Source organism: Megascapheus bottae, chromosome 1 (assembly GCF_031878675.1).
Source record: "Megascapheus bottae isolate mThoBot1 chromosome 1, mThoBot2.hap1, whole genome shotgun sequence".
NCBI classification, from domain to species: domain Eukaryota; kingdom Metazoa; phylum Chordata; class Mammalia; order Rodentia; family Geomyidae; genus Megascapheus; species Megascapheus bottae.
This window is the reverse complement of record NC_143509.1, coordinates 43,656,168-43,681,013: the sequence shown is the minus strand read 5'-3', so window position 1 is coordinate 43,681,013 and position 24,846 is coordinate 43,656,168. Positions and strand designations below refer to the sequence as shown.

The following is a 24,846-nucleotide window of genomic DNA, read 5'->3' as shown; positions in this document are numbered from 1 at the left end:
CACCCCCACCCGCCACGGCCTGCGACACCTCACGCTGTTGACAGCTCTGGCGCCTCAGCCCAACTGCAAGACTTCAGGTCCTGAACTGCGTGGCCCACCCAGTATGTTCCCACAGACCTCAGCAGAGGGGCTGCTGCCGGCCCTTCCCCTGGGGTTGCTGCTGGGCATCCTCACGCTTTCTCCTTTGACTTTGCAGAGACTGCTTCCCTAACCCTCCTTAACTTATTCATCCCAGAGCCTTTCAAGTGTGCTGGCAGTCTGCTGGTGGAAATTCCTGCCTCCTGTCTTTGGGCAAGTTCCTTAGCTTCTCCCTTGTCCTCCTCTGTAAAAGAAAATAAAAATCCTTCTTTCCCTGGTTGTGCTGTTGTGAGGCTGAATAAATCGGGTATAAATAGGGGCACTTAGATCAGTGCCTGGGCACAGCAAGTACTCAATAAAGAATAGCGATACCCCTGGGTTTTTACCTATGAATGGTGTGACTTTCTCCTTTGTTCTTGGAGAGGTGATCCTGCGAGATGAGCAATCTCCTAGCACTCCCTCAGCACAAGTGATGTGAGAGGACTCTGTACAGAGGCAGGCATCTGCTCTTTCCCAGGAAGGCCTGGGCTGTGCAGGGAGGAGCTCTGGGCTGGGTTGCCATCCATGCTCAACTCTGTTAGATGCTCAAGCAATGAGACCAAAACACAAATGGGAAATAGGCCTGGGGTGGCCACGATCTAGTCTCCCAATGACTCTAGAGAGTTGGGAAAGGGTTTGGTAGCCTGTTTAGGTGAGAAGAATGAGAAGAGGCAAGGGAATCTTCTTATTGCCTTTATTCCACTGTCAGCCCAGCTAGCCACTGTAGGGCTCAAGGCCAAGCTTTTACATACTCACCCATGCTCTCTGTGCACACATATCCACGCACACATGCACACGCACATGTACGCGTGCGCGCGCGCACGCGCACACACGCACACGCGCACACACACACACACACACACACACACGCACACACATCCCATCTCTGGCTCTGAGAGTCAGTCTCTGGGGCGAAGGGGAGGAGCAAGGGGCTGTTCCTCAGTCTGCCCCTGCCTGCCCTTTTATGACAGCACCAAGGGCAGGGTAAGGGCAGGGCCCACATCCCCTAAAACAAGTCCCTGTGCAAACTGGAGGTGCAGCTGGTTTCTGGATGGGGATATCAACTTGTCCCTTCCCAGAGTGCCCTCCTCCAGCTCCTGAGGGAGGGACTACTCTCTGCCTACCTGGGGGGGCCAGACCCCTGCCAGGGCTGGGCCCTGAGGAACCAGGCTTCCCCCTACCTGACCCTGCCAGGACCTCCAGCACTGAAGAATGGCCAAGTCTGAGGTTGGGGGGATTCCCCACTGGAGAGCAGGAAGGCCTGGGCCCCAAGTCACGTGGGGAGGGGGTCATCACCCCTTTGTTAATCCGTCTTCAATATGAAGAGGTTTGGGGCACACTTCTGGGGGAGGAGCACAGGCCTAGAAGAACCCAGCTTGAGCCCTCTCCAACTTCCGTCTTCTGGGCCACAGCCTGAGGCCAGGCATCCAAAAGTTCAAACGTCCAGCCAGCAGGTCAGTGTCCCTGCGTAGTCCTCGGGGGAGGGGGCACCCTTGGAAGGAAGTGGGTGTCAGACCTGCACAGGCAGGGTCTGGTTCATTTGCACCCGCATGTCCTGGATACTGCTAAGAATCTTCTTCTGGTGGCCAGCCAGGGTGACCCCGATCCGAAGCAGGTCTCTGCAGAGAAAGCAAGGGCAAAAAGAGGTCAGTCTCATCCCACACTTTTTTTTTGGGGGGGGGGGAGGTGCCAGTCCTGGGACTTGAACTCAGGGCCTAGGTGCTGTCCTTTAGCATTTCCCCTCAAGGCTGGCACTTTACCACATGAACCACACCTATACTTGGGCTTTTAAAATACATTTTTAAAATTTGATCTGCAATCACAGACCCACCACCTCTAAGGTGGAGACCTTGGGCCCTGCCAGGCCTCTGCAAGTTGGCATGACACTTACTCCGCAGTCATCTGGGCCACCAGGTCAAAGGATGCAAACCCAGCACTGAGGAAGCTCTCCTTGTACCGTCCCATCTTGATGGCATCCAGCCAGTCACCTACAGTGGTGAAGGTTGTGTAATCCGGAACCGTGCGGTCCAGGAGGGGCTGGGACATGCTGTGGAGGAGAGAGACCTGTTGAGTCCAGAGGGCTAGGAATGCAGGGACAGAGACATGGGCCTGTGGGAGCAGGGGCACTGACCCTGACTGGGCACTGGCGATGACTTTGAGGCTAGCGGCGTTGCGGATAAGCTTGTCCAGGGTATTGACAATCTGGGAGAACTTGGGCCTGAGGTTCCGGTCCCGCACCCAGCAGTCCAGCATGAGCTGGTGCAGTGCTGTGGGGCAGTCCATGGGTGGCGGCAACCGGTAGTCCTGCTCCACAGCATTGATGACCTGGACCACGGGTGGGGGGAGTGAGTGTCATTCTCCATACCCTCCCCTCCACCAGCTCCCACCCACCCAACCACTCCGGCGTGCCCCCACTCACATCCTGGTTGCTCATGTCCCAATAGGGTCGCTCTCCATAACTCATCACCTCCCACATGACAATTCCGTAGCTCCAGACATCACTAGCAGAGGTGAACTTCCGGTAGGCTATGGCCTCTGGGGCAGTCCAGCGGATGGGGATCTTCCCACCCTGGTGGGGGGGAGGCACAGGTCCTTTACCCTATGACTCAAGGCTCCCCCCCAACCCTGAGCCCCTGGGGCCTGATTGGCCCCACCCCTTAGCTCCCTCCCAGCTGCTTCCTGTACCAGGGAGCTGGTGTAGGTGGGATCCGAGGGGTCGTCCTCCAGGAAGCGAGAGAGGCCGAAGTCTGAGACTTTGCAAACCAGGTTGCTATTGACAAGGATGTTTCGGGCAGCCAGGTCACGGTGCACATAGTTCATCTCAGCTAGGTATTTCATGCCAGCTGCAATGCCCCTCAACATGCCCACCAGCTGGATGACAGTGAATTGTCCATCGTTGAGCTGGAAGCAAAGGGTGGGCTCAGAGGGGCTCTCTGGCCAATGGCCTGTCTGCCTTCTCCAAGTCCTGAGACTACGCCTTTTCTATTCTGAAATCATGTCTACAAGCTGAATGTTCAATCATGAGCCACCTTGCTATGTGTAAAGCACCTATTAAATAACCCATTGATACCCACGAGAATCCAGTAGCTCTTAACCATTCCTTTGTTTCTCGCCTCATACTGAGGTTTAAACTCAGGACTTGGTATTGTGTCTAGCACTCTACCACTTGGGCCACGTTACCCCTCCAGACTTTTAGGGGGTTAATTGGAGCTAAGAATTTTCTGCCTAGGTTGGTCTTGAATCCTTAGATCTTAGCCTCCTGAGTACGTAGGGTTAGAGACACTAGCCACCAGCACCTGGCTTTTCCATTCCCATTTTATAACCGAGACAGCTGTGATTCCAAGAGGTTAGGGACTTCGGTTACACAAGCATTAAAAGGCAGGGTGCGGGTGTGAGTTCTAGCTGCTTGGGTTCGGAAGGCCCAGTTGTTGCCTATACAACACCATTTCAGTTAATACTTGTAGACTTTCAATGGGGACTCTGTGTAGGTATGGATAGTTGGCCTGACCTGCTCTCTGGGGGAAGGAGGAGGGGCTGGTTCTTACCCGAAGGAAGGAGTCCAAGGCACAGTTCTCCATGAACTCAGTGAGAATCATAACTGGCCGACTTTTGGTGACCACACCTTCCAATCGAATGATGTTGGGGTGGTCAAACTGACCCATGATGGAGGCCTCACTTAGGAAGTCCCGCCGCTGCCTCTCAGTGTAGCCCACCTTCAGTGTCTTGATGGCCACAAAGACCTCCCGGCGGCCAGGCTGTTTTAGCCGACCCCGGCACACTTCTCCGAACTCCCCTGCAGGGCACAGGCACAGGTTATGAGTTCTTTCTAAGCCTGTCCCAGCCCAACTATTCTGCCCAGCTCCACTGGTCACGACCACAGTGCCCCAAGAGACTCACCAGCTCCTATCACCTCCTCGATCTTGACACAGGACACATCGATTTCCTTAGCAAACTCTCGAACAGCCTCATTGGGATCTTCGTAGGTAAAGGGGTCAATGTAAACTTTCATCCCAGGAGCAACTGTAGGGGAAGAGATGAGCATGAATGTGACTTACCCGTAGGCCAGGGATGTGATACCAGGTACAGGGAGCAGCTGGGAGTGTGCTCAGCAATCTTCAGCTGAGCTGGCCTCATGTTCTAGGCTGAGCCCAACTCCATATCTGTGAAACTCTTTATTTCCAATTAACCTCCAGAAAACCAGAAGTAGTGCTGGGGCTCAAAGCAGTCGGGTGCTAACCTTGAGCAAAAGGGCCCAGGGACAGACAGCGTCCAGGCCCCGAGTTCAAGCTCCATGATTAGACTAGAAAGAAAAAAAAGAATGCCTAGGGATCACAAGAGCTAGATACCTGGGATTCCTCTTCTTCCCTCATCTCTCACCAGTCCAGACCTCTCTGCTACATTCCTCCCCTCATTCTTTCTCATTGTCTGACCTTGTCCGGGCCTTTAACACTCAGACTATTGCAATAGTCTTGCAGCTGGGCTCTGTGCCTCTGGACTTTTCCCACCCAGCTACCCTACATCTTTCTGAAACAATGCAGCTACTGTCTTCCTCACTGCTTGAGAGCCTTCCCAATTACCTGTGGTGGAGTCCAGTCCAAACTCGGCCTGCCTTTCACGACCCTCCAAGGGCTGGCTGCCCTCTTCAGCTTGGCTTCCCAGCCGCTGTCAAGCTAGTCTTCTCACTGCCCCCACAGCTGGGCATGCTCCCCACCCCACCCACTTCCTTCCAGAGGCTCCTCTGGGCCAGGAATGCTCTCTCCCGAGGTGGGAGAGAGGTCCTCTGCATGGACCCTGCTCATCCTGCAGCCTCCTCCAGGAAGCCTTCCTCTTCTCTGAACTCTTCCTGCCCTTCCCCACAGGAACACCCAGCTTAACACTTAATTGTTCTCTAATTATTTCCTGTGCTGCCCATCTCATTCCCTTAGGACTAAGGGCCTTGGGGGCAGAGGTCACATTTTATTCATCTGTGACTAGCAAAGTGGGTGAGAAGGGGAGAGGAGCAAGGAGGAATGGGGTAGGGGTGAGGAAATGGCACTGGATAGTAGCAGGAGACTCACTGTATTGCTGCAGCTTCTCCGTGTACTCGGCATCAGAGCTGTGCCGCTGCTTCCTGGAGGGAAAGGGAATAGCCTGAGACTGGTCCCACAGGGGACCCTGCGGGAGCAGAGGGCACCAAGGGATGCGGTCCCTGGGGCTGGGGAACAGAAGAAGGAAGACATGGGTGGAGGGGCAGTGCAGGGCGGTTCCCTGGTTGACAGGCGGATCTGCAGGGTCAAGGGGGATACCTGAGGCAGACGACAGCGATGACCACGACTGCCACCACAAACACAAGCCCAGCCGTGGCAGAGCCTACAATGAGCGGGAGCTGTTCCTGGAGCTGCTGGGCACCGGAGCCTGGAGACCAAGGAGGGGCTAATGAGTGGAGGGACAGAGGGTGGGCCAGAGCCAGGGCAGGGCCAGGCACCGGGGTCTTTACCTCTCTCGCTTGTGGTCTCGAACTCGGCTGGGCGACTGTACTGTCCGTAGCCAGCTACTGTCCGAGCACGGACCTGGACCACATAGCGGGCATCAGGCCGCAGCCCGTCCAGCTGCACAGAGTTCTTCTGGCTGGTCACGGTGGACGCAATACCTTCACTCTGCCAAGTCCAGAGGAAGGGGGTATCCTCAGATGGGTTCCATGGCCAAATGGCCCCTGTCCACACCCAGGCTCCCCTTTGGGGTCCCCCCCCACTCGGTGCTCTGGATTTTGCTCCCCAGGACTTCCTAGCACACTGACCCCCTGGCCCAGTTCAGCCCCACGCTCTGGAGGCCTTTAAGGCTCTGACCTTCTCAAAGTACTTCATCTCATAGTCCAAAATGACTCCATTAGGCCGCTCCGGGGGCGCCCAGGACAAGGTCAGGCTGCTCCAGGAGCTGCTGTGCAGGTGAAGTGTAGGCACTTCGGACGGGGCTAGGGAAGAGCAGAGTGGCTCACCATGCGTCCCAGCATCCTGACAGCCTTTCCCGGAGACCCAGCACCCCTGGGCAGGCTGGCCCTGGGCAACTGTGGCTCTCTCCTCCCGGGGAAGATGCCTTGGGCCCTGTCCCATGTCCCCTCCTCACCGGCCTGGTTGGTGGTGATATTCACAGCAGCGTAGCGGGGTGGCAGAGGGCTCTTGCCAGAGACCCCATTGACTGCCTGCACCTCAAAGGTGTAGCGTGTGTGGGCCAGCAAGTGGCTGATGTGGACCCGGCGTTCCGTCAGGCCCAGCTGCCGAGGCACAAACTCCACGTTGTCATCACAGCGGGAGCAGGTGGGGGGCCCGCCAGCCCCAGGGCCCCCACGACACTTCTTGCAGATGACATTATAGAGCAGGTCATCTCGGCCACCAAGGTCCCTGGGCTCACTCCACTCTAAGATCAGTGAAGTCTCATTCACATTGGAGATCACACCCCGCGGTGGAGATGGCACGGCTTTGGGGACATAGAGGGAAAAAGCAGTAAGTGAACTGGAAGCCCTAAGACCAGCCTTCCACCCAGACTATGCTACTCCTGCTTCAAGAAGCAGGACACTCGTCCTCCAGTTCTCCATTGGGAAGATTCTTGCTCACCCTTCAAAGCCGCAAGGCAACCTCCCTTCTTCCTGGAAGCCAACCTTGATCAGCCTCTCCTTTCCATTTTCTGCTTTCCCACAACACGATTCCCAAGCAATTTCCAACCCTATCACTTTAACTGTCATTATCTGTTTTCAGTGCAAGCTCCTTAATCAAAGGTATTGTTTCTCTCTTTCCTCCATGTCCTAGACACCTTTAGTACATGATGAATAGTTTTGTTTTGTTTTGTTTTTTGTCAGTCCTGGGGCTTGAACTCAGGGCCTGGGCACTGTCCTTGGACACTTTTGCTCAAGGCTAGGGTTCTGCCACTTGAGTCATCAATGCCACTTGCATCTTTTTCTGAATATATAGTACCAAGGAATCGAACCTAGGGCTTCATGCATGCTAAGTAAGCACTCTACCACTCGGCTACGCCCCTGACAAATAGTTCTATACTGAAGGAGCAATGGACCAGTCCCCAGTGCCTATCTAGGAGTGAGTAGGCATTTGTTACATGCTGGTGGAAGGGATGAGCCCAATGGCATTCTATAGGAGGCTCAGGTGTGGTTTCTTCTTAGCTTCACCAACTTGAGCATACTACCTAAACCTCCCTGAACCTCAGTTTCCTCTCCCAGAAGAAGGGGTGCTGGTACTGACTGTGCAGGCAGCCCCACACCGGGACAGCCTGCAGAACAGAGAGTACCCAGGGGCGCACTCACTGGTGCAGGCGCTGTCCGCAGAGTCCGAGTCTGCACGGTAGAAGTTATTGTGGCAGGTGCAGATGCTGGCAGCTGGTGAGGTAGTACGGCTGTTGGAGGGGCAGGGAAGGCAGGGCCCCTCTCCTTGCTTTGCCTTGTAGCTTCCAGGAGGACAGGCTGCAAGAGGGAAGAGGATGGTGAATGCTTAGCTCCCTTTTTCTCTAGGTCTCCGTGAGAACCTGGCCCTTCCCCAGCGTAGACCTTGGCCCTTCTAACTCCCAGACTGTGGGGGCAACGCTGGGATTACCCAACTCCGGCTATAGCTACAAAAGGTTCTTTGGCCTCACGGAAATCCCACGTCAGCGGATTCTTCCCCACCCCTGCCCCCCTCACCCCTACCCTGGGGCCTCATGGATGAAGACGTCAGCCCTATCACCTGGACAGCCTGGGCGTGTTGAGGCAGGGCAGGGAGAGGAGGAGGAAGAGGAGAGGATATGGGAAGAGACCACCAGTGTGGCACTCTGCCCTCCACAGAGATGCCCAGCCCTCCCAGACACAGGGAAAACCATTCGTGAGCACCCTTCTAGGATGCCTGCCATGTGGCCGGCAGAGAGAGCCTCCCCCATGGAGGCCTCCCAGCCAACCTCAGCCCCACCCACGGGAGCAGGCAGCAGCTCCTTTCTGCCCTGGGCAGGGGTGGGGGCTGTGAAAGGGTGGGAAAAGGAGGGGAAGAAAGCTACAGGAAGGCTGGGGTCACCTGAAGGTCAGAGGCTCAAAGCCTCCATCAGGCAACTTGTCCCAGAGAAATCCCCTACCCTATAACTTCATCCCCATCTCTTTTTCCGCTGCTACCCGCAGCCCCCTGGACACAACTGGGCGAATTCCTTCTATCTAGGGTAGACATATGATTATGCTCACATTGGAATACTGTGAGAGTGGAAAGGGGGCACTAGGAATAATTATGGTGGGATAATGAGCATAATCCTAGACTGTCCAGGACATGCTATTCAGATAATGACCTCCAGAGGGGTCACCTAGACCCTGCAATGCCCAGAGCTGGAGCAGTGCCTTCTCTGGGGTTTAACCTCCCCTCCAGAAGGTGATATTCCACCCTAGCTTTATGAGCCCGTGGGGGAGGGGGCAGAGGCCAGGCCAGTCTGGTTGCTATGGGAACCAGCGAGCACTTCCTGCCAGGGACCTGCAGAGTGTTAGCCCCTCTTCAGGCTGTCAGGCTCATCACCCCCACCCCCTTTCTCCACTTGGGAAGAGGAAGTCTGTGCAGGTTCCCTGGAGAAGTGCAAAGGAGCAGAGCAAGGACCCCAATCTTAGGCCTCCTGATCAGGTCGACAGCCCAGGCCCTCATATCCATGGCTGTGTGAGCTCTCCATGGCTGCCAGTCCCAGCAAAGGAAATCGGACAGAAATAAATGGAGGACAAAGCCCCAGTACCTTATCCTGTGTGCTACAACCCTGGACAAGGTTCAGAGCCAAGCTATGAGGCTATGAGGCCTTGGGAGCAGAATGTTCCTGACACTTGATTTCTTTGCTGGAAAAGTAAGGTAGCTAGAATCCCCTCATAAAGTTGCAGTGAGACTCAAAGAAGAGAGCCCCATTCAGATGGATTTTATAATCAGGAAGCACAGTTCATGATGAAGTCTCATCCTCTCTTCACGAATGAAAAAAGATCCAAAAACCACTGCCCTCCCTGTACTGGGACACCAGGGCTGCCACCAGGACTAGCACCAAATGCTTGCTCACTCCTCACTACAATCCTAGGAAGGAATCTTATTGTCCCCATTTTGTATAAGAAAACCAAAGTCAAAGAGTTAAGTTATTTGCCCGTGGCCACCTGAGCTGGGACTCAAGACTAAGACTTGAGGGCTTGGGCACCAACTACACATTTCCTCTCAAAGAGCAGATGAGCCCCTGAGATAAAAGGTCAACCACGAAGTTCCCCTGACCCTTCAGCTCTGGGGTCTATCTAGAACTTCACAAAGAGATATACTTTGGAGGTAGGACAAAACAGTCATTCCTGCCACCCTCCCGTCTTTGCCTAGGGTCCTCTATGCCTGCTTATTAAAAATTCTCCACATCTCTCTCCCATTTAATTCTTCTTCCCTCCCTACCTCTCTTTCTCTGGACTGAGGATCAAATCCAGGGCCTTGTGCATACCAATAAAGTGCTCTACCACAGAGTTGTATGCCCAGCCCTAATTTTCATTATTCTGTGTCTCTGCCACTTTCTTGGCTCCTGGTTGTCATTCTTCCTCCCACCCCCCACCCTTCTTTTTCCCCCTTTTTTGGCAGTCCTGGGGCTTGAACCCAGGCCCTAAGCACTGTCCTGGGGCTTTCCCAAGGCTAGAGCTCTATCACTTGAGTCACAGCATGACTTCTGGCTTTTTCTGTGTATGTGGTGCCAAAGAATTGGAACCCAGGTCTTTGTGCATGCTAGGCAAGTACTCTACCACTAGGCCAAACTCTTGGCTATTTTTCCTATTCTTTTTTTTTTTTTTTGTCAGTTGGTCATGGGACTTGAACTCTGGGCCTGGGCATTGTCCCTAAGTTTTTCAGCTTAAGGCTATTGCCCTATCCCTTGAGCCACAGAACCACTTCCAGTTTTCTGGTGGTTAATTGATGGTAAGAGTCTCACAGACTATGGTGTCCAGGCTGGCTTTGAACTGTGATCCTCAGATCTCAGCCTCCTGTGTAGCTAGGATTACTGGCCCTGCTACTCTTCCCATTCTTTTTCCTGTTCCCCCTCTTCTCCCCAAGTCCCAACTTACGGCGGCACTGAGACTCCTTGGCAGCGGGCTCGTGGCCTGTGGCACAGGTGCAGGCGCCCACGGGTACCATCCATTCCCCATCACCATTGCAGTAGAGCTTGAGTGGCACCGACACCTCCACGGCATTAGCGATGCAGGTTCCAGGGGCAATGACCAGTGAGGTGGGCTCAGCCCCCGTGAGGGTCTCGGGGAAGAGCGCAAAGCCTGCAGTGGTGGATGCACACTTCTTGTAGAAGGCGCGCACGGAGATGAGTGACATGCAGGCACCTTGGTCCTGGAAGGCCAAATAAAAGCCAGCCTTGGAAAGTGGCCCGAAGCTTCGCACCTTGGTGTTGACCCGACCGGCATCGAGCCGTGAGAAGCTTTCATCGGGTGCAATGGTGTCCACTTTCACATAGGGGTTCTCCATCCAGAAGGGGGAGGAGGCCGAGGCCACGTCGCTGTCAGCTTCATAGTAGAACAGGTTGAAGGTCTCCTTGCAGGAGCCAGGGATGTTGGGGATGCTGTTGCAGTCACGCACGGTGAACTTGAGCTCCACGTAGACCCGCTGCACGTCCCGCCGCCAGATGAACCCTGTGCGGAGCCAGTTGTTCTGGCTTGACTCGTGCACATTACACACCTGATACGTGCGGATGGGATTCATGGCCTCATCGTAGCCACTCACTTCTTCCCACTGCGCAGGAACCAGGTGAAAAAGGCAGTGAGTGCCAACACAGGCCTTTCTTTCCCGTGGCCCCCGTCTGCTCCATGGACCTCATGGAAGCATGCTTTAACGGCAAGTAGCATAAAGACTATCGGGGTTCAAATCCCAGCTTTCTGTGCAACTACGTATATCAATTAACTGGTTGGTGCCTCAGTTTCCCCAATTGCAATCTCCAGATAATAAAGCTATGAAGGAATACATACTCGATTAAGCCCTGAGAATGTAAGTGGCCATTTAAAAGATGCTTTTTCTGGGCCCATAAATCATGAGGAGATGCTATGACCCCTTGCTTTTTGCCAAGCAACCCCCTCATTGTGCATCTGTGCCCTTTGAATTGAGCCTTCCTTTCCTGCAGTCACTTTACAGTCACCTTGAGCTCCAGGAAGACCAGGAGTCACTGATAAGCTTTTTTTGAGACAGAAGGCAGACTGCCCCTCAAACAAGTAATGGCATAGTCTTATCAGCTTAGAGGAAACAGCCCAAAACTCACCTGCCAGGCAACTTGATCCTATTCTGTTCTTGTGGTGTAAAGCAATAACAACTTTTCTGGAACTCCTCCAAGGACAAAGACTGAGCTAATGGTCAACTAGGCTATACCAGTAAAATTATTTCACCTATACCCTGCCCCAATTCTCCCTATTTAACCTGAAGCCAACATCTGTACCTCTGAAGAGGGCTGGAGTGCTGCCTTCATGATTACATGGCTGCCATGTAATAAATGTTTCCCTGTCCTTCACCACGTCTCTCTATTTAGCATATGGGAGCAAGTGGCTGAATCTAACATGGAGCTCCAGCACTTGGGATGTAAAAGCCCAGTTTCAAGAACAGAGTCAGGACCTTGATAATTACTGCATGAGCATTACCTGTAATTATATATCTTTAGGCTTCAGTTTCCTCATTTGTAAAAGGGAGCTGATTGGAATTAAATGAGGCTGGGAGGCATTAAACAGTTAATATTGTTAGTGGGCCTGACCACTAACCATGCCTGACACACGGTGGCAGGGAGATGGGGGAGGGGATGGGAATTTGCCCAAATCATAGTTGGCCTAGTGACGGAGGTGCAGGGTCTGTGGTACCAGCCAAGGGTCCAGGTCTTAGCCACTTTGGGAAGTTAGAATGCTTAGAGAGGGCTATAGAAATTGAATAGATAAGAAGATGTGGCTCAGAAAAGCAAGTTAGAGATCTGGAACCAAGGTTTCCTGGTTCCTAAGCCAGCAATCTGAGGGGTTGAGGAGGGAGCAAATAGACTCTGAAGGACTGCCGGATGTGGGAGTGGGGGGAAGATGGGGTTCATGGAGGAGGGTCCAGGCAGGGGATAGACACAGTAGGGTGACAGGAGGGCACAGGCCATCCCTCTCCAGGCCCAGAAAGGAGAGTGAACTAACAATAACGAACACTTACTCCACTTTCAGGATGAGCTGTCCATGCCAACTCTGAGGTCACCCATTTTGTATCCATCAGGGTCTCTGGGGAAAAAGGAAGAAAAGATCAGGCGCTAATAATCTCAGAATCCAGAGGAAGAAGTTGCCCTGATCCCCACCAGGCACCATACCTCCAAGTCCCCAAAGATTCTAGGTCTCCTTTAGGAAACTCTGCTGTCATCCCCAGAGATGTCACATCCCCAAAAATGTCAGTCAGGTCAGGCAAGCTGGGGGTGGGTATCTGCAGCTGACCCCTAGGCCTGGGTTAATGAGGCAGGAGCAGAGGCCGGCTCACACACCTACGAGCTCTGCTAATCTCCACACAAAGGGGCCAGCAGGGCCTTTATCCTGGAACAAAGGGCTGTGGGCTTCAGTCCCTGGCAGCCCTGGCCTCCCCTGACTCCAATCCCAGCACAAAGACCCAGCCTCACACAAGGTCCAGAGGAAGGGGAGAGAGTGACAGGCTAGGGCCCACTCCTCCCAGTCTCCTACTCAGCCACCTGAGGGGTGAGGGGAATGCTTTTTGAGGTCCAGCACCAAACCATACACGAAAGCATCTAGCAATCCTTGGCGAACGTCTGAAGATAACTGATAAAGTCTGTCTACTTTTTCTGGTAAAGCTGTTAGAACTACTAGGTAAAAGTGCACGAGAGGTTCAAGGGGGCTCAAATTCTGGTCTAGCTGACGATGGTCATAAAAACCCTGCCCTCTGAGCATTCGCCCCTCTGTAAAGAAAGAACAGGAAAGGGTCTGGAAAATATGATGTGTTCCAACTAAGCTGGTTCCCCTTCCAGGAAGCCTTCTCTGAATATCCCCTGCAGGGCTAGATGTGTCAAGGCCAGGTGGGGGCTTGGTGGAAGCACCAAGCCTGGGTGATGAGCTGTGGTTTCTTGCTGGTACTCCTAACTCAGTCATCTCATTAACATACCTGACATAACCTCGACAGGAACCTGGAAAGTTCTACTCTGCAGAGGACAGATACCTAGTAGCAGGGCAGAGAGGGAAAGGCTGCCAACTCCCCTGGAGCATGGGAGTCTGGGAAGCCAATAGTTTAGCCCTCAAACGGCGCTGAAATGAGCAGAGCAGTACCAGGAGATCTGGAGTCCTCTACATCCAAGGGGAGAGGGGACACACAAACCCACAGGCTCTAGGAGAGGTAGAAGGCCTGAAGAATGGTCAGGACAGCTAGGTTCCCCAGACCCCCAGAGACAGCACCGGCGGCAGCCATACTGCAGGGAGCCAGGCTCCCTCCTGTGCGGCAGTAGCTGCTGGTCTCTGGAGTCCAGGCTGTAGGATGAGCTAGCCCAGCCTCCTTCCTCCCTGTGGCCTGGCAGGCCCCTCTGGCAGACAGACAGACAGACAGACAGACAGACAGACAGACAGACAGACAGAGACATTTGTCAGGGGGTCCTGCAGAGAGGCAGAAGCTGGGGCTTGGAGGCTGAGGGTGGGCTGTAGAGCTGGAGGGATGTACGGAGCCCGCTGGCTGAGAGCAGACAGGCTGAATGGCCTGTGGCCGACTACAAAAGACAATGAGATGGAGAGACAAGGAGGCCCAAAGAGAGAGACACAGAGAAGGAGGTTGCCAAGTGGCTTCTTCTCCTGCCGGCAGGCTGGAGTATTCTGGTCCCTGGGAGCAGCCGAGCTGAGCCTCACTCACCCCCTCCCCCAAGCCAGCCAGCCAGCCAGCCAGCCAGTCCGCCTGCTTGTCTGCCCGCCGCCCGCCCGCCGCTGCCCGCCTGCCCGCCCGAGCAGGCAAGGGCTCCCACCGCTCCCTCTCGCAGCCTCCCTCCTCCCTCTCCCTCACTTCCTTCTGCTCAGCCTGTGCCAAACCCATCTGGAACTGTTTAAACCCAAATATTCAGCCCCCTCCCCCTCCAGCCAGATTCCTCCACAGTTTAAAACAAGCCCTGCGCTGGCTTCAGGAGGAGGGAGGGGCCGGTGAGGAGGCGGGCGCAGGAGGGAGGGCGGGCAGGCGGGCAGCAGGGAGGCTCTTCATTTCTGTTTAATTTCTGGGGAGCAAGGGAGGGAGCGGGGAGAGGGGATCGGCCCTGGCCATCGCACTGCCTTGGCCATCGCTCAATCTCGGCACATTTTTCCCATTAATGAGGAGAGGACTTGGATTTCGAGTCCCCTGTGCCTGAGGAAGGGCTCCGGTCACCCTGGTGAGGAGGAGGGCAGCTCTCGGTTTCCCTGTTTCTGGGGGAGGGGAAGGAGTCGGACCTTGCAGCATGTCCACACACCCGAGGCCAGGGCCTCTTCTGTGCCCCAGCCTGAGGACTTGAGAAGAGTGTCTGGGGGTGTCACAGAACACGTGTCCGTGGCATTTTCACTTCTGTGTGTGTGGCTGTGTGCGTGCGTATGTACATATGCGCTAAGGACAAAAGAGAAACAAGTGAGCAACCTCCAAACGCTCCCAGCTGCCAAATGCACCCCACTTCTCTGCTCTACCAAGTTGGCTGTAGAAGGAGGTGGGGAGATGAGAACCACCCCTCAGACACAGGGCTCACACACTGCCCCCCTCCAATCCCCCCACCCCGGCCCCGCCAAGTCAACAAGGAAGCTGGTTCAAGGCTAGGGGTCTTTCTAAGATTGGTTTTTGAGGCTCAGGAGCAGAGCAACACTCTTCCAAGCTTCCACAGGGCAATGGAGGACAGCCACGTGGCAGCAGTTGTGTGGCCTCACCTGTGCACACACACAGTTGCACACACAAGCAGCACCCAGTTCTGAGTGGCTGAGCTTGTTCCCCACCACTGGGGCTGAAGAGTGACAAGTCAACACATATGGTGGACAAAAACACACAAAGCTACAGCCACCCGCAAACACGCACACGGCTCCACACACAGCCAGTCTGTCTTTTCCAGACACACAGATGCGTATGGCACAAACAGATTAGTCTTCCTTAGACACTCAGATACAGCGGAGCATTCTTACACACCGCTCTCACTTTCTTTAGAGCCATCCCCTCAAGTCTTCCTAGAGGCTCACATGTCCAACCCAGCAGCACAGCCTCCTTCCACGCCTACCTGCAAACACTTCCAGCCACAGGGCTCACAGATCAGGTGTAGAGTGCAAACACAAATGTCAGTTTTTCTGTACAACTTGGTGATATGCCCTTACAGCCACATGGAGAGTTATAGTCAGATGCTTAATGAATGGTCCTAGAACATGCCACAGCCCTCCTGAAGGAACACACAGGCCATGCTATCAGTTTATACCTAAAGTTTGTGCAAAACCTCAGTGGTGCTCCTTCATACACAGCAAACACACACACACACACACACACACACACACACCACAACACACACACCTTGCAAGTATGTTCTTTCTCTGAAATATCTGCAAGTGGGACATCACTAATTAGATGGAAGGAGGAATTGGGAGAGGGTGTCACCCTTCCCCTGATCCCGATTATCTAATGCCTCTCACTCAGGCAGAGCAAATCCACAGGTCAAAGCAGAGATGCTAGACAGCCTTGGCCAAATGCACTGGGCAGGTACAAGCCCCAGCCCTTGCTTACAGTTGTCCTGGCTCAGTCAGGAACTGTCAGTCGGGTCACGAGGCTAGAGGCGGGACAGGGGTATGAAGAAGATTTTGGGAGTGGCTGGGTGCGGCCTCCCTGGGTACAACCCCTGCCCAAGTAGCAAGCTATTTCCCAGCCAGTGCAATGGCTCTGTTTAAGGCTCCTGAGCCTCTGGGGAAGGGGTAGCACCAGGAAAAGATTTAGCCCCAGGAGCTTTGGGTGATACTGTGCCATATACAGATTGGGGGCCCAGTAAGGGGAAGACATTGTGGAACTCGGACTTGCCCCTGAGAGACTCTTTAAGAGGCCTCTGAGAACCTGCCACTTGCCCTGGTGAAAGGCCAGACCTGTACAACTTTGTGGAACTTCTAGGCTGCGCTGTGCCTCAAGTCACCTACCCCACCGTGGAGCAGGAGTGTCACAACACCCCGCAAATCAAAACAGGAACACAGCCAAAAGAGAAAAAAGAAGCCTAAACTCTAGACCAGGAGCTACAAAGGTAGGAAAGGTCAAGTCCCAGGCCTGGGCCAGCAGTGTGCAGGGACAGGACAGAAGGACAGGGGATATGGAGGACAAGGGATATGGGACATAGATGTTGTGAAGGAGTCTAGCTCACCCAGGGGCCACCTTCCCCACCCCTCCCCTGGTCTCCAGGCCACATGTCTGGGACAGTGTGTGTGTGTGAGTGTGTAGGGGGGTGCATCTCTGAACAGAGAACACATTTTGTTTTTCATTCTTCCCCTCAGATCATGGGGAATTATAATTAAATAAACCTGAGAAGGAGAAGACGGAAGAAGCACAAGGCAGGGAGCTCAAATGCCTCAGTGCTCAGCAATGCCCCCTCCCTAAGTAGGCCCTGCCAGCTAGTCAGAGACCACAGATAGACAGACACACAGACAGACTTCCAATCTTCCCTTGGGATGCAGGCTCCATTAGGTCTAGCCAGGAGTTAAGAGAGAAAGCCATAGGGTAACGCTTGGGCCAGGGGGCTGCCCCAGCGCCATCAGGTACCCAGCTGTCTTGTCCCCCCCCACACACCCCCAGCTGCCCAATCCCGACAAACCAGTTTGACTCAGCACAACAGGCAGGGCTACAATTTTCAAACTATGCAGGCCTGGTGATTCAGCCTCTTCTGCTGTTTAATTAGTAGAAGGCCGGTGGCAGTGAAGGAAGCTGTGCCCACAACAGCCTTAGCTTTAGCTTCGTAGTTGCTGGGGCCAAAGCGGTAGTGGTGATGGCAACAACAGTGACAAACAAACTGGTTCCCCCAAATACCTGTCACTGTCCTTTCCAGGCAGTTCTGAAGCTCCAGTGCAGGACAAACAAGAATGAGAAGATAGAGTTGGGGAGGGGGGAGGAGGTGAAGGGGAGAGGAGCCAGAAGCAAGTCTAAGAAATGAACAAGCCACAAAAATTTTAGACCACTGTCCCCTCGAGGCTCCCACATTCTCAGGGTCACTCCTCTAAGGACAAGGATTGGCACACTGCCTTTTCCCAGTGTCAGGTTCCATGGCAGTGACTCCTCAGCTGGCACTGCGTGGCTGGCAAGGGATGGGCCTGCTAATAGTTTCTCCTTTCCCAGCCTGGGATGTAAGGGTGGATCAGTCACCATTCCTCACCCCAGGCCTCATTCTCGACCTGCTCACCCCCAATGTACCCTACTTACCCATCTATTCATGGTCCTGAAGGGGAGAGGCTTGGAGGAATTATAGAACACGACTCAAAAGGAATCTGAGGCACAAGGTGGCCTCTCTCCCTGTGTCTGGAAGTACATCCCAGGGCAATGGGGGGAGGCAGGGAATGAGAAGGCAAAAAAGAGGTAAAATCCTTGGCTCCACTAACATGGAAAATGAGATCTTCAGAAGTAGAGACTTGGTGAACCCCAAGTGTGCAAGAAAAGAACTAGGTATCAAACAGCATGTGACTAGTGGGCACGTGGAGAGCTGCACAGCCAGCTCAGGGAAGCTAGGCCTAAATGCAATCCATGACCTAAACTGCCCAAGCCAAATAAATGAAAGGATGGATGGAAGACACTAGAGGTGTAATGTGTTGGGGGGCAGAGGCTGAAGAGATCTTCAGTGCTAAGGGACCCTCATAGCCTTGTCCTCTAGACATAGCATCCAGGATGTAGAAGTCCACCTATCCCATGCTTCAAGTCCCAGAAGGGGTAGGGTACAGGGAGGGCCTACTGAGTTAGCTCTCTTCCCATCCCTTCCTTCCTTGGAGCTGGCTGTAGGGAGATATGCCCTCCCCTTTCCACAGCAACCTCTTTCTCATCATTCCTTCCTCCACCCCACCCCCAAGAAGGATAAGGGCAGTTTCACTTTTCCATATTCCCCAAGTAGCAGACCCAAGGGTAAGGATAACAGCCACAGTGGATTCTTCAGTAACCATGACTGGGTGCTAAGCACTTTACACACCTTCACCATTCTTGTGGGGAGTGCCCCACAAGAACAGTGATGTTGGTACCTTTACTATCTCACCGAGGAAGAAACTAGTCTGAGATCTGCATCTCTTTTCTCATATTGCAAACTGATAACCACAGGGTCTAAGGCTGCAAAAGTGAAGGCATTGGGGAAAGCCACACTTTGTAGGCTCTGCTTCTACCTTGGGGGCATTGTGCATAGGTCTAGACTTCCCTATGAGACCTTCCGGGGCTCCTACAAGTTCCTTCAGGGCTGAAGGTAGAAGAGGGGTTAGGGACAACATAGTCCTGATTCCCCCTCACTGGGTTGTCTAACCAATCTAGAACAGTCTCTATCATCACCAGCTTCTTGGCCTTGGAAGGCCTGGATACCAGTTCCTGGCCTCAGAGGGGTCTAGGAGATTCTTTAGAAAGAAAAGGAGAAAGGAAAAGGAGGAGGGAAGGAAACAGGGAGGGAAACCGAGTGAGCCTCCACAGACCCAAACCACACCCCCCCCCCCTCCACGATCCATATAGGCACCCACCACACCCCTGCAACAAGGGCTGTGGGACCTGACACACACACTTGACACACAGCTCCCTAAGTGTGTATCTGAATCCTGGCATGTCAATGTCGCCTCTCCTGGACTGAGACAGACACAGACCTGAGAACTGGCTCCCTGGCTCACACCCTACAGGCAATCAACAACAAAGCCCCACACTGGTTTCTCACGCTTGCGATCCTATCACACACATGTGGGTGAGTGTGCGCAAGTGTGGGTGCGACCTCGGTGTGTCTGTCTGAATTTACAGGAGTCCACCCGTGTGAATCAATCTGTCAGCAACGTGGGCTCAAAGATAAAAAGGAGAGGGGGATCACAGGACCCTCCCCCCCCACACACACCAGAGAAAATGTAAAAGCACCAGAAGCAGACGCCTTCTATCTCAACCAAGCTAAAAGATTCTTCCCTGCCAGCCTTGAAGTTTACCGATTGGGCACACAGAAAAGAACCAACTTACACAGAATTTATCTTTTTGTTCCTGAACGGAGAAAGTGCCTACATCTGTCAGAGATGCCAAACCCAAGTCCTGCCCTTGTTCCAGTTTCCTCCAGGATTCCGTGTGGTCCCTCCTGTTTGAAGGAAGGCGTTCGCCCCCTCATTTAATGGCTCCACTTTTTTTTTTTTTAAACACAGGGCGTGTGTGTTTGTCTCCCTATTGTTTTTGACCTGTGTCTGTACCTCTGTCGGTGTCAAGTGGCATGTGTGTGAGTTCTCCTGCCAGGGCCAGCGCTCAGGCTGTCCATGCAAGCACAATCGCGGGGACGTGGGAGCTACCCACAGCGGCAGCTGGGGCAGCTTTCGCAGAAAACCCAGCGGCTTTCCCACCCGTTAGCGAGGGGTGCACCGGCTGCGGTGTTTACCTGGGGGCAAATCCCACTGCTTCGGGGGTTCAGTGGAAACCGGGCCCTTAGAAAGTGGAGCGGGAGCCTCGGAGAAGGGTGCTACCCAGGCACTCAACCTCAGTGCAGTGGGCGCGGGGTAAACCATAAACAATGACCGGCCCCCGCCTCTCCACCCCCAAGGCCGTCCCCTGACCAAATGGGGTGCACGCACCCACACAGCTAACTCCAACGGGCTCCTAACCAGCGCCGAGCCCCCCCACCCACCCCAGTCCGGTCACTCTTCGCCTCCACCCGCCACGGGCTGGGCGCCCCCAGCTTCTCCGATGGGTCGCCCACACTCGCTCGCCTCCTGGAGGTACCAGGGCCTCGCGTCTCCGCTGTGCGCAGGCTGTACTCCCCCCCAAACCCCACCGCCAGCCCGCGACTGTGGAGACGCTCGCTCTGAGCCCGGAGGCCGGCGGAGCCCGCTCCAGCCCGCGAGGCGGCTTCGGGGGCGCCCTCCCCACGCCATCCTCCCACCCCGGAGCGGGCGCGGGCGGCGGGACCTCCCCGACGTGCGCTCACCGGCCCGGTCCGCCCGGCTCGCGCGCGCCGGCGACCCCCGCACCTCCCCCGGGGCGCGCCCCCCGACGCCGCTCACCTTCCAGCGCCCGGCAGCCGGCGGGCAGCAGCAGCGGCAGCAGCAGCAGCGGAGGGAGCAGCGGCCGAAGCCCCGGCGGCTGCGGCGGCGGCGGCGGCGGACGGGCTCGGGACATGGCCGGGGGGGCGGGGGGGGTTTGGGGGACTCCGGGAGCCGAGCCGGGCCGCGCCGCGCCGACGGGGCTGCAGGCACCCGAGGAAAGGTCCTCTCGGCAGACTCGTGGGAAGGCTCGCGTACGGTCCCAGATGATCCGGGCAAGGAGGGGTCGCGATCCGAGCGGGCGGCTCCGGAACCGAGGCGGCGCCCGGAGCCTGGCGATCCGGAGATGCGGGCAGGTCGGTCCCGCGGGAATCTGGACGGACCGGTCCAGGAGGATCCCGGGCACAGGGTGGCTCGACGTTGGAAGACTCCGGGAGGCAGGAGAGCGCAGGTGATCGGTATTCTAGGTGCACGGTAATCCGGCAGTCTGCCTCAGGTCCTGGGCTCCGGGAGCGCACGCCGTCCGGGATCCGAGCTGGGATCTTGCTGCGCGGCTCACGTACTCACTTCTGCTGTCCCTAGCTCCAACGCGGCCTCTCTGGGCGAGAGGGGCGGGACCTCCCACCTGCCCGTCAATGCCTCGACCCCGCCCCCAGCCACCCGCCGCCCACTCACAGACCGCCCGCCCGCTGGTTCGGTTTCGAGAGCACCCAGCTGGAGGTTCTGTTGGCTGAGCCTCCATCGGGCCCTCCCTCGCGGATTGGGGGCTGGAGTGGGCGGGGCCAAGGAAAAGATGAATTAGATTGGGCGGGGCGAAACTGTCCATCTGGAAGGAGCCCGCCTCCTGTCGTCCATTGGTGATTAGTAGTCAACTTGTGTCTGAGGAGGTGACAGCTATATAGAGCGAGCCAGGGGCGCCCCCCTGTGGCCTACATGGGCCCTGAGACGCCCCCATGTGGCTGTCTCTTCTTCCTAGCAAGTTCCTATACAAAATTTAGGTATTAAAGGCAGATTGGAGGGGTACGGAGAAATGGGAGAGGAGGGGAGAAAGGGAGGTGCTTTTCATTCATTAAGCGATGCGTTTAGCCATTCATTCAAAAAATGAACAAGTCCGTTTATTTCACGATGCGTCAGGTTATTCTCTGCTGGCACTACTTGCTGCGCAAGACAGGATTGTATTATCTAGGTGGTGGAAGCAGGTATGTAATCTCACAGTAGAGTGCATTTGTTACTGGAAAGAGAGAACCGAGCTTTCTCATGGCTAATATATAGTCCTGAGAAAATGACATTTGAATGGCAATATAAAAGATAAGTAGTAAGGGAAGGAGGGGGAGGGAGGAGGAAGGGTGTTCCAGACGAAAATAAACTCTTGCAAGAGAGACTGATCAGAAGAATCCCCAAGTTCCAAAGAGCTTGAGTGTAGTTAGAGTTGAGAGGGGCTGAAAGTTGAGAAGTGGTAGGTGGGGGCGGGGGAAGGTTTTATTTTTGGATTTATGATAAGGCCTTCCTGTGAACTGGGATCTGAAAGTGGCATTATCCTATCAGCTTATCATGGCTGTTTTGGGGGGAGGATGAATGGGTAGAGACAAGGGTGGAATCCCCAGGGCAGCAAAGAAACCATGTAAAAGTCAGGAGGGGCAAAGAGGGTGCCTTGGCTTAGGATGGTAGCTGGCAGGAGAGGCAAAGAGGGCAGGTTGAAGGTGGATTTAAGAGGTAGCATTTGCAGGAAATTGTGATTGGGTAGGTTAGAGAAATACAGTAGACGGAAACATCAAAGAGAACCCAAAGGATTCTGGTTCCAGAAAATTGACTCCTGTCCCATTCACTCCACAAACATTTACAAAGTGCAATAAACACTGAAACAATGGCTCACACTTATTTCAGATAGGCGCTATTATAGACTTACTCTACAGACAAAAACTGATGTCTGGAAAGGCTTGGTGGCTAGCCCAAGTTACTTAGCTAAACCAAGACAAAGATGGGGTTTAGACCCAGAACAACATAGCATTTAGACATATGTGTTCGACTTCATTAGAGATGTAAAGAGCACCTAGGCACATGCTTAGAATTCAGAATCTAGAGCTCCCCTGGCCCACCTAGGACATTCAGACTTAGAATCTCTGAAGTATGGGCCCTGAATGCCATATAATATTCTAAAGTCACTGTTACCATGAAGCCTTGCTTGTCCTAATTAAAGGGGTATCCTTGCATGATCCCTAGGAGTCTTAGAAGTTTTCTGGGCCAAGTGAGGCTCAGGTTCTAGGTCATCTCAGAAACGAGGGAATCCTCTGACCATGAAGTACCCTAGGATTCCAGTCCTGCAAAATCCCTATATGGTGGGCAGAGTTACAAATCTAGAGTCCAAGGACCTTGCTCTAAGGAAAGTCAGTCTTTCTGGACAAAGACTGAAGCGTGTGTGGATGCATGGGGCTGAGCTGGGAAGGACCATAGTTCAGAGGCCCTGACTCCACCCCAGAATCCAGGAATTTCTGCCTCCTAGACCTGTTCTCAAGCCCTCAAGGCATTCCAAAACACCTCTCAAGGCTTTAGATCACAGAATCACTTCTTGTAGCTCTATTTGTAAAGAGGGAGAGAATCTGAGCCCCAGAGATGGGACTGTGTTCCTATATTTTCCTCTTCCCTGTGGTGCTAGTTGGGGTTGACTAGGCTGATATTTCAGCAGGTGGCCTAGCACCAACACCTTTCAGCTCCTCTTTGTAAGGCGGATCTGTGAGACTGGCACTCCTGTTTGCTCAGCGTTTGTGCCAGGCTAAGCCTCACCCTGGACAAACACAGCCAGCCAGGCGGCAGGCACCAAGCGCCTTTGTTCTTGGGCTTTGATAGTAAAGGCAGCAGGGCCAGGTAACGGAGGCCTGTCACCGGATGTTGGCAGCATGGTTCCCACGGGAATGCTTCCTGAACAAAAGGTCAACAGGCCAGAGAGCACTGAGGTGCTGGCTACCAAAGCCTGGTGCAAGAAGGTGACCACCTGGCAACAAGGGGGACATGGGAGGGGGCCAGGTGGACAGTTGAGGACTGAGAACTTTGCTAGATTCAAAGGTCTGATACTCCACTCTTCCTCTGGCATTAGGTGAGCAGAAGGTCCTGGGCCTCTTGTCCTTCCAGGCTGAAGAGCCCAAGGAACTCAGGAGGCAGGCTTTGACCTTGGATTTTGGGACAAAGGGGAGACATTCAGGCTGAGGTCAAGACCTTTCTCTGATCCCATCATCCTTAGTACATTTGAATCGGGGAAGAAATTTGATACAGAAGCAAGAGCTTTGACTGTGGCAACAGAGACCCAAGTCCTCATCAGTAGGCTCAGACAGTCAGCAGCTGTGGATCTATAATAAGAGGCTGAGTCTCCACACAAATGAAAATGGATGCTGCCCTCGACTCCCTCGCAGAGTTGTTGTGATACTCCGGCCAGAAGCACAACAGGACCTGATAAATTGTCCCAGTGAAAATGAATGCCCAGTCCCCAGAGCCACTCTGCGAGAACTTTCACTTTAGGGACAACTAGAGGAGTGTTTATGAACTCAGTTAGGTCTTCATGTCTGTGACCAACCTCATATTTTATTTTTCTTTTTGGTGCTGATCCTGGGGCTTGAACACAGGGCCTAAACATTGTCCCTGAGCTATTATGCTCAAGGCCAGTGCTCCATCACCTGAGCCATAACTCTATTTCCAGCATTTCTTGTAGTTTATTGGAGATGAGAATCTCACAGACTTTCCTGCCCAAGCTGTCTTTGAACCAGGATCCTCAGCTCTCAGCCCCTGAGTAGCTAGAATTCCAGGTGTGAGCCACTAGTGACCAACTTCAGAGCTTTTTAGGAACATAATAAAGTGTCTGTCCCTTGGTTTGAGAGTTAGGGTAGTTACAAAACAGGGAGGAAAAGATCTTGAGGCAAAAAAATGATAGTGGGACTAATTTGCTAAATACTTAGGGGACTTCTGTTGAAGAGTCAAGTGGGGCTACAGAGACCGGTGAGAGGCCGAGGCAAGAACTGATGTCAACATGGCAGGGAGTATACACTAAGGTGTCAGTGGCCAGAAAAGAAGGACTTGGGAGGAGAAGGCTCAATTGTGGTAAAGGGGTGAGGAGGCAAAATAACTGGCAAGAGATTTAGGGTTTTGTTTTGGACTAGCTAAGTTAATCCGATCAGATATCTGTCTTCCTCTCCCCTTCCACCTTCATTCTCACTGCCCCCCCCCACACCAGCCTCTGAGCAGCCTTGATACTAGTCTCCCTGGCCCTTCAAGGTCCCCAAGAGGAACTGGCAGTGCTTCTGCCTGAGTGCTCTTTCTCTGGGTCGTCACAGGGATATATCCATCTCAGTGTTTAAGCTTCAACTTAATTGTTACTTTCCTGACCACCTTGGTTTCCTACCTTCTTCTCATATTATCACTATCTATCCTATCGCACTATTTTATTTTCCTTCTACTACTTAGCACTGACTGAGATTATTCCATTTATTCATTGATTTATAAAATGTATATAATTTGTCTCTCCTGAATGTAAACTTCCTGAGCTGAGGGTATGGATTAAATGATACAACATTGGATTAGCAAGGGTAAGGCACTACATTCAAACCCCAGTACTGCCA

The 24,846-nt window shown here is 53.9% G+C and overlaps 1 protein-coding gene across 1 annotated transcript; it reads right to left on the bottom strand.

Moving 5' to 3' along the window:
- Nucleotides 1–812: 812 nt before the first annotated feature.
- Nucleotides 813–20,825, bottom strand: Ephb3 (EPH receptor B3). Its single transcript, XM_090343198.1, has 16 exons — nucleotides 20,264–20,825; nucleotides 12,273–12,337; nucleotides 10,169–10,841; nucleotides 7,409–7,564; nucleotides 6,220–6,570; nucleotides 5,943–6,067; nucleotides 5,594–5,753; nucleotides 5,403–5,511; nucleotides 5,175–5,227; nucleotides 4,015–4,137; nucleotides 3,663–3,910; nucleotides 2,803–3,018; nucleotides 2,537–2,686; nucleotides 2,249–2,442; nucleotides 2,009–2,164; nucleotides 813–1,736 (listed from the first exon to the last, which is right to left on the bottom strand). The coding sequence occupies exons 1-16, from the start codon at nucleotides 20,376–20,378 to the stop codon at nucleotides 1,628–1,630; spliced, it is 3,003 nt and encodes a 1,000-aa protein (XP_090199324.1). The 5' UTR covers nucleotides 20,379–20,825; the 3' UTR covers nucleotides 813–1,627.
- Nucleotides 20,826–24,846: the final 4,021 nt, after the last annotated feature.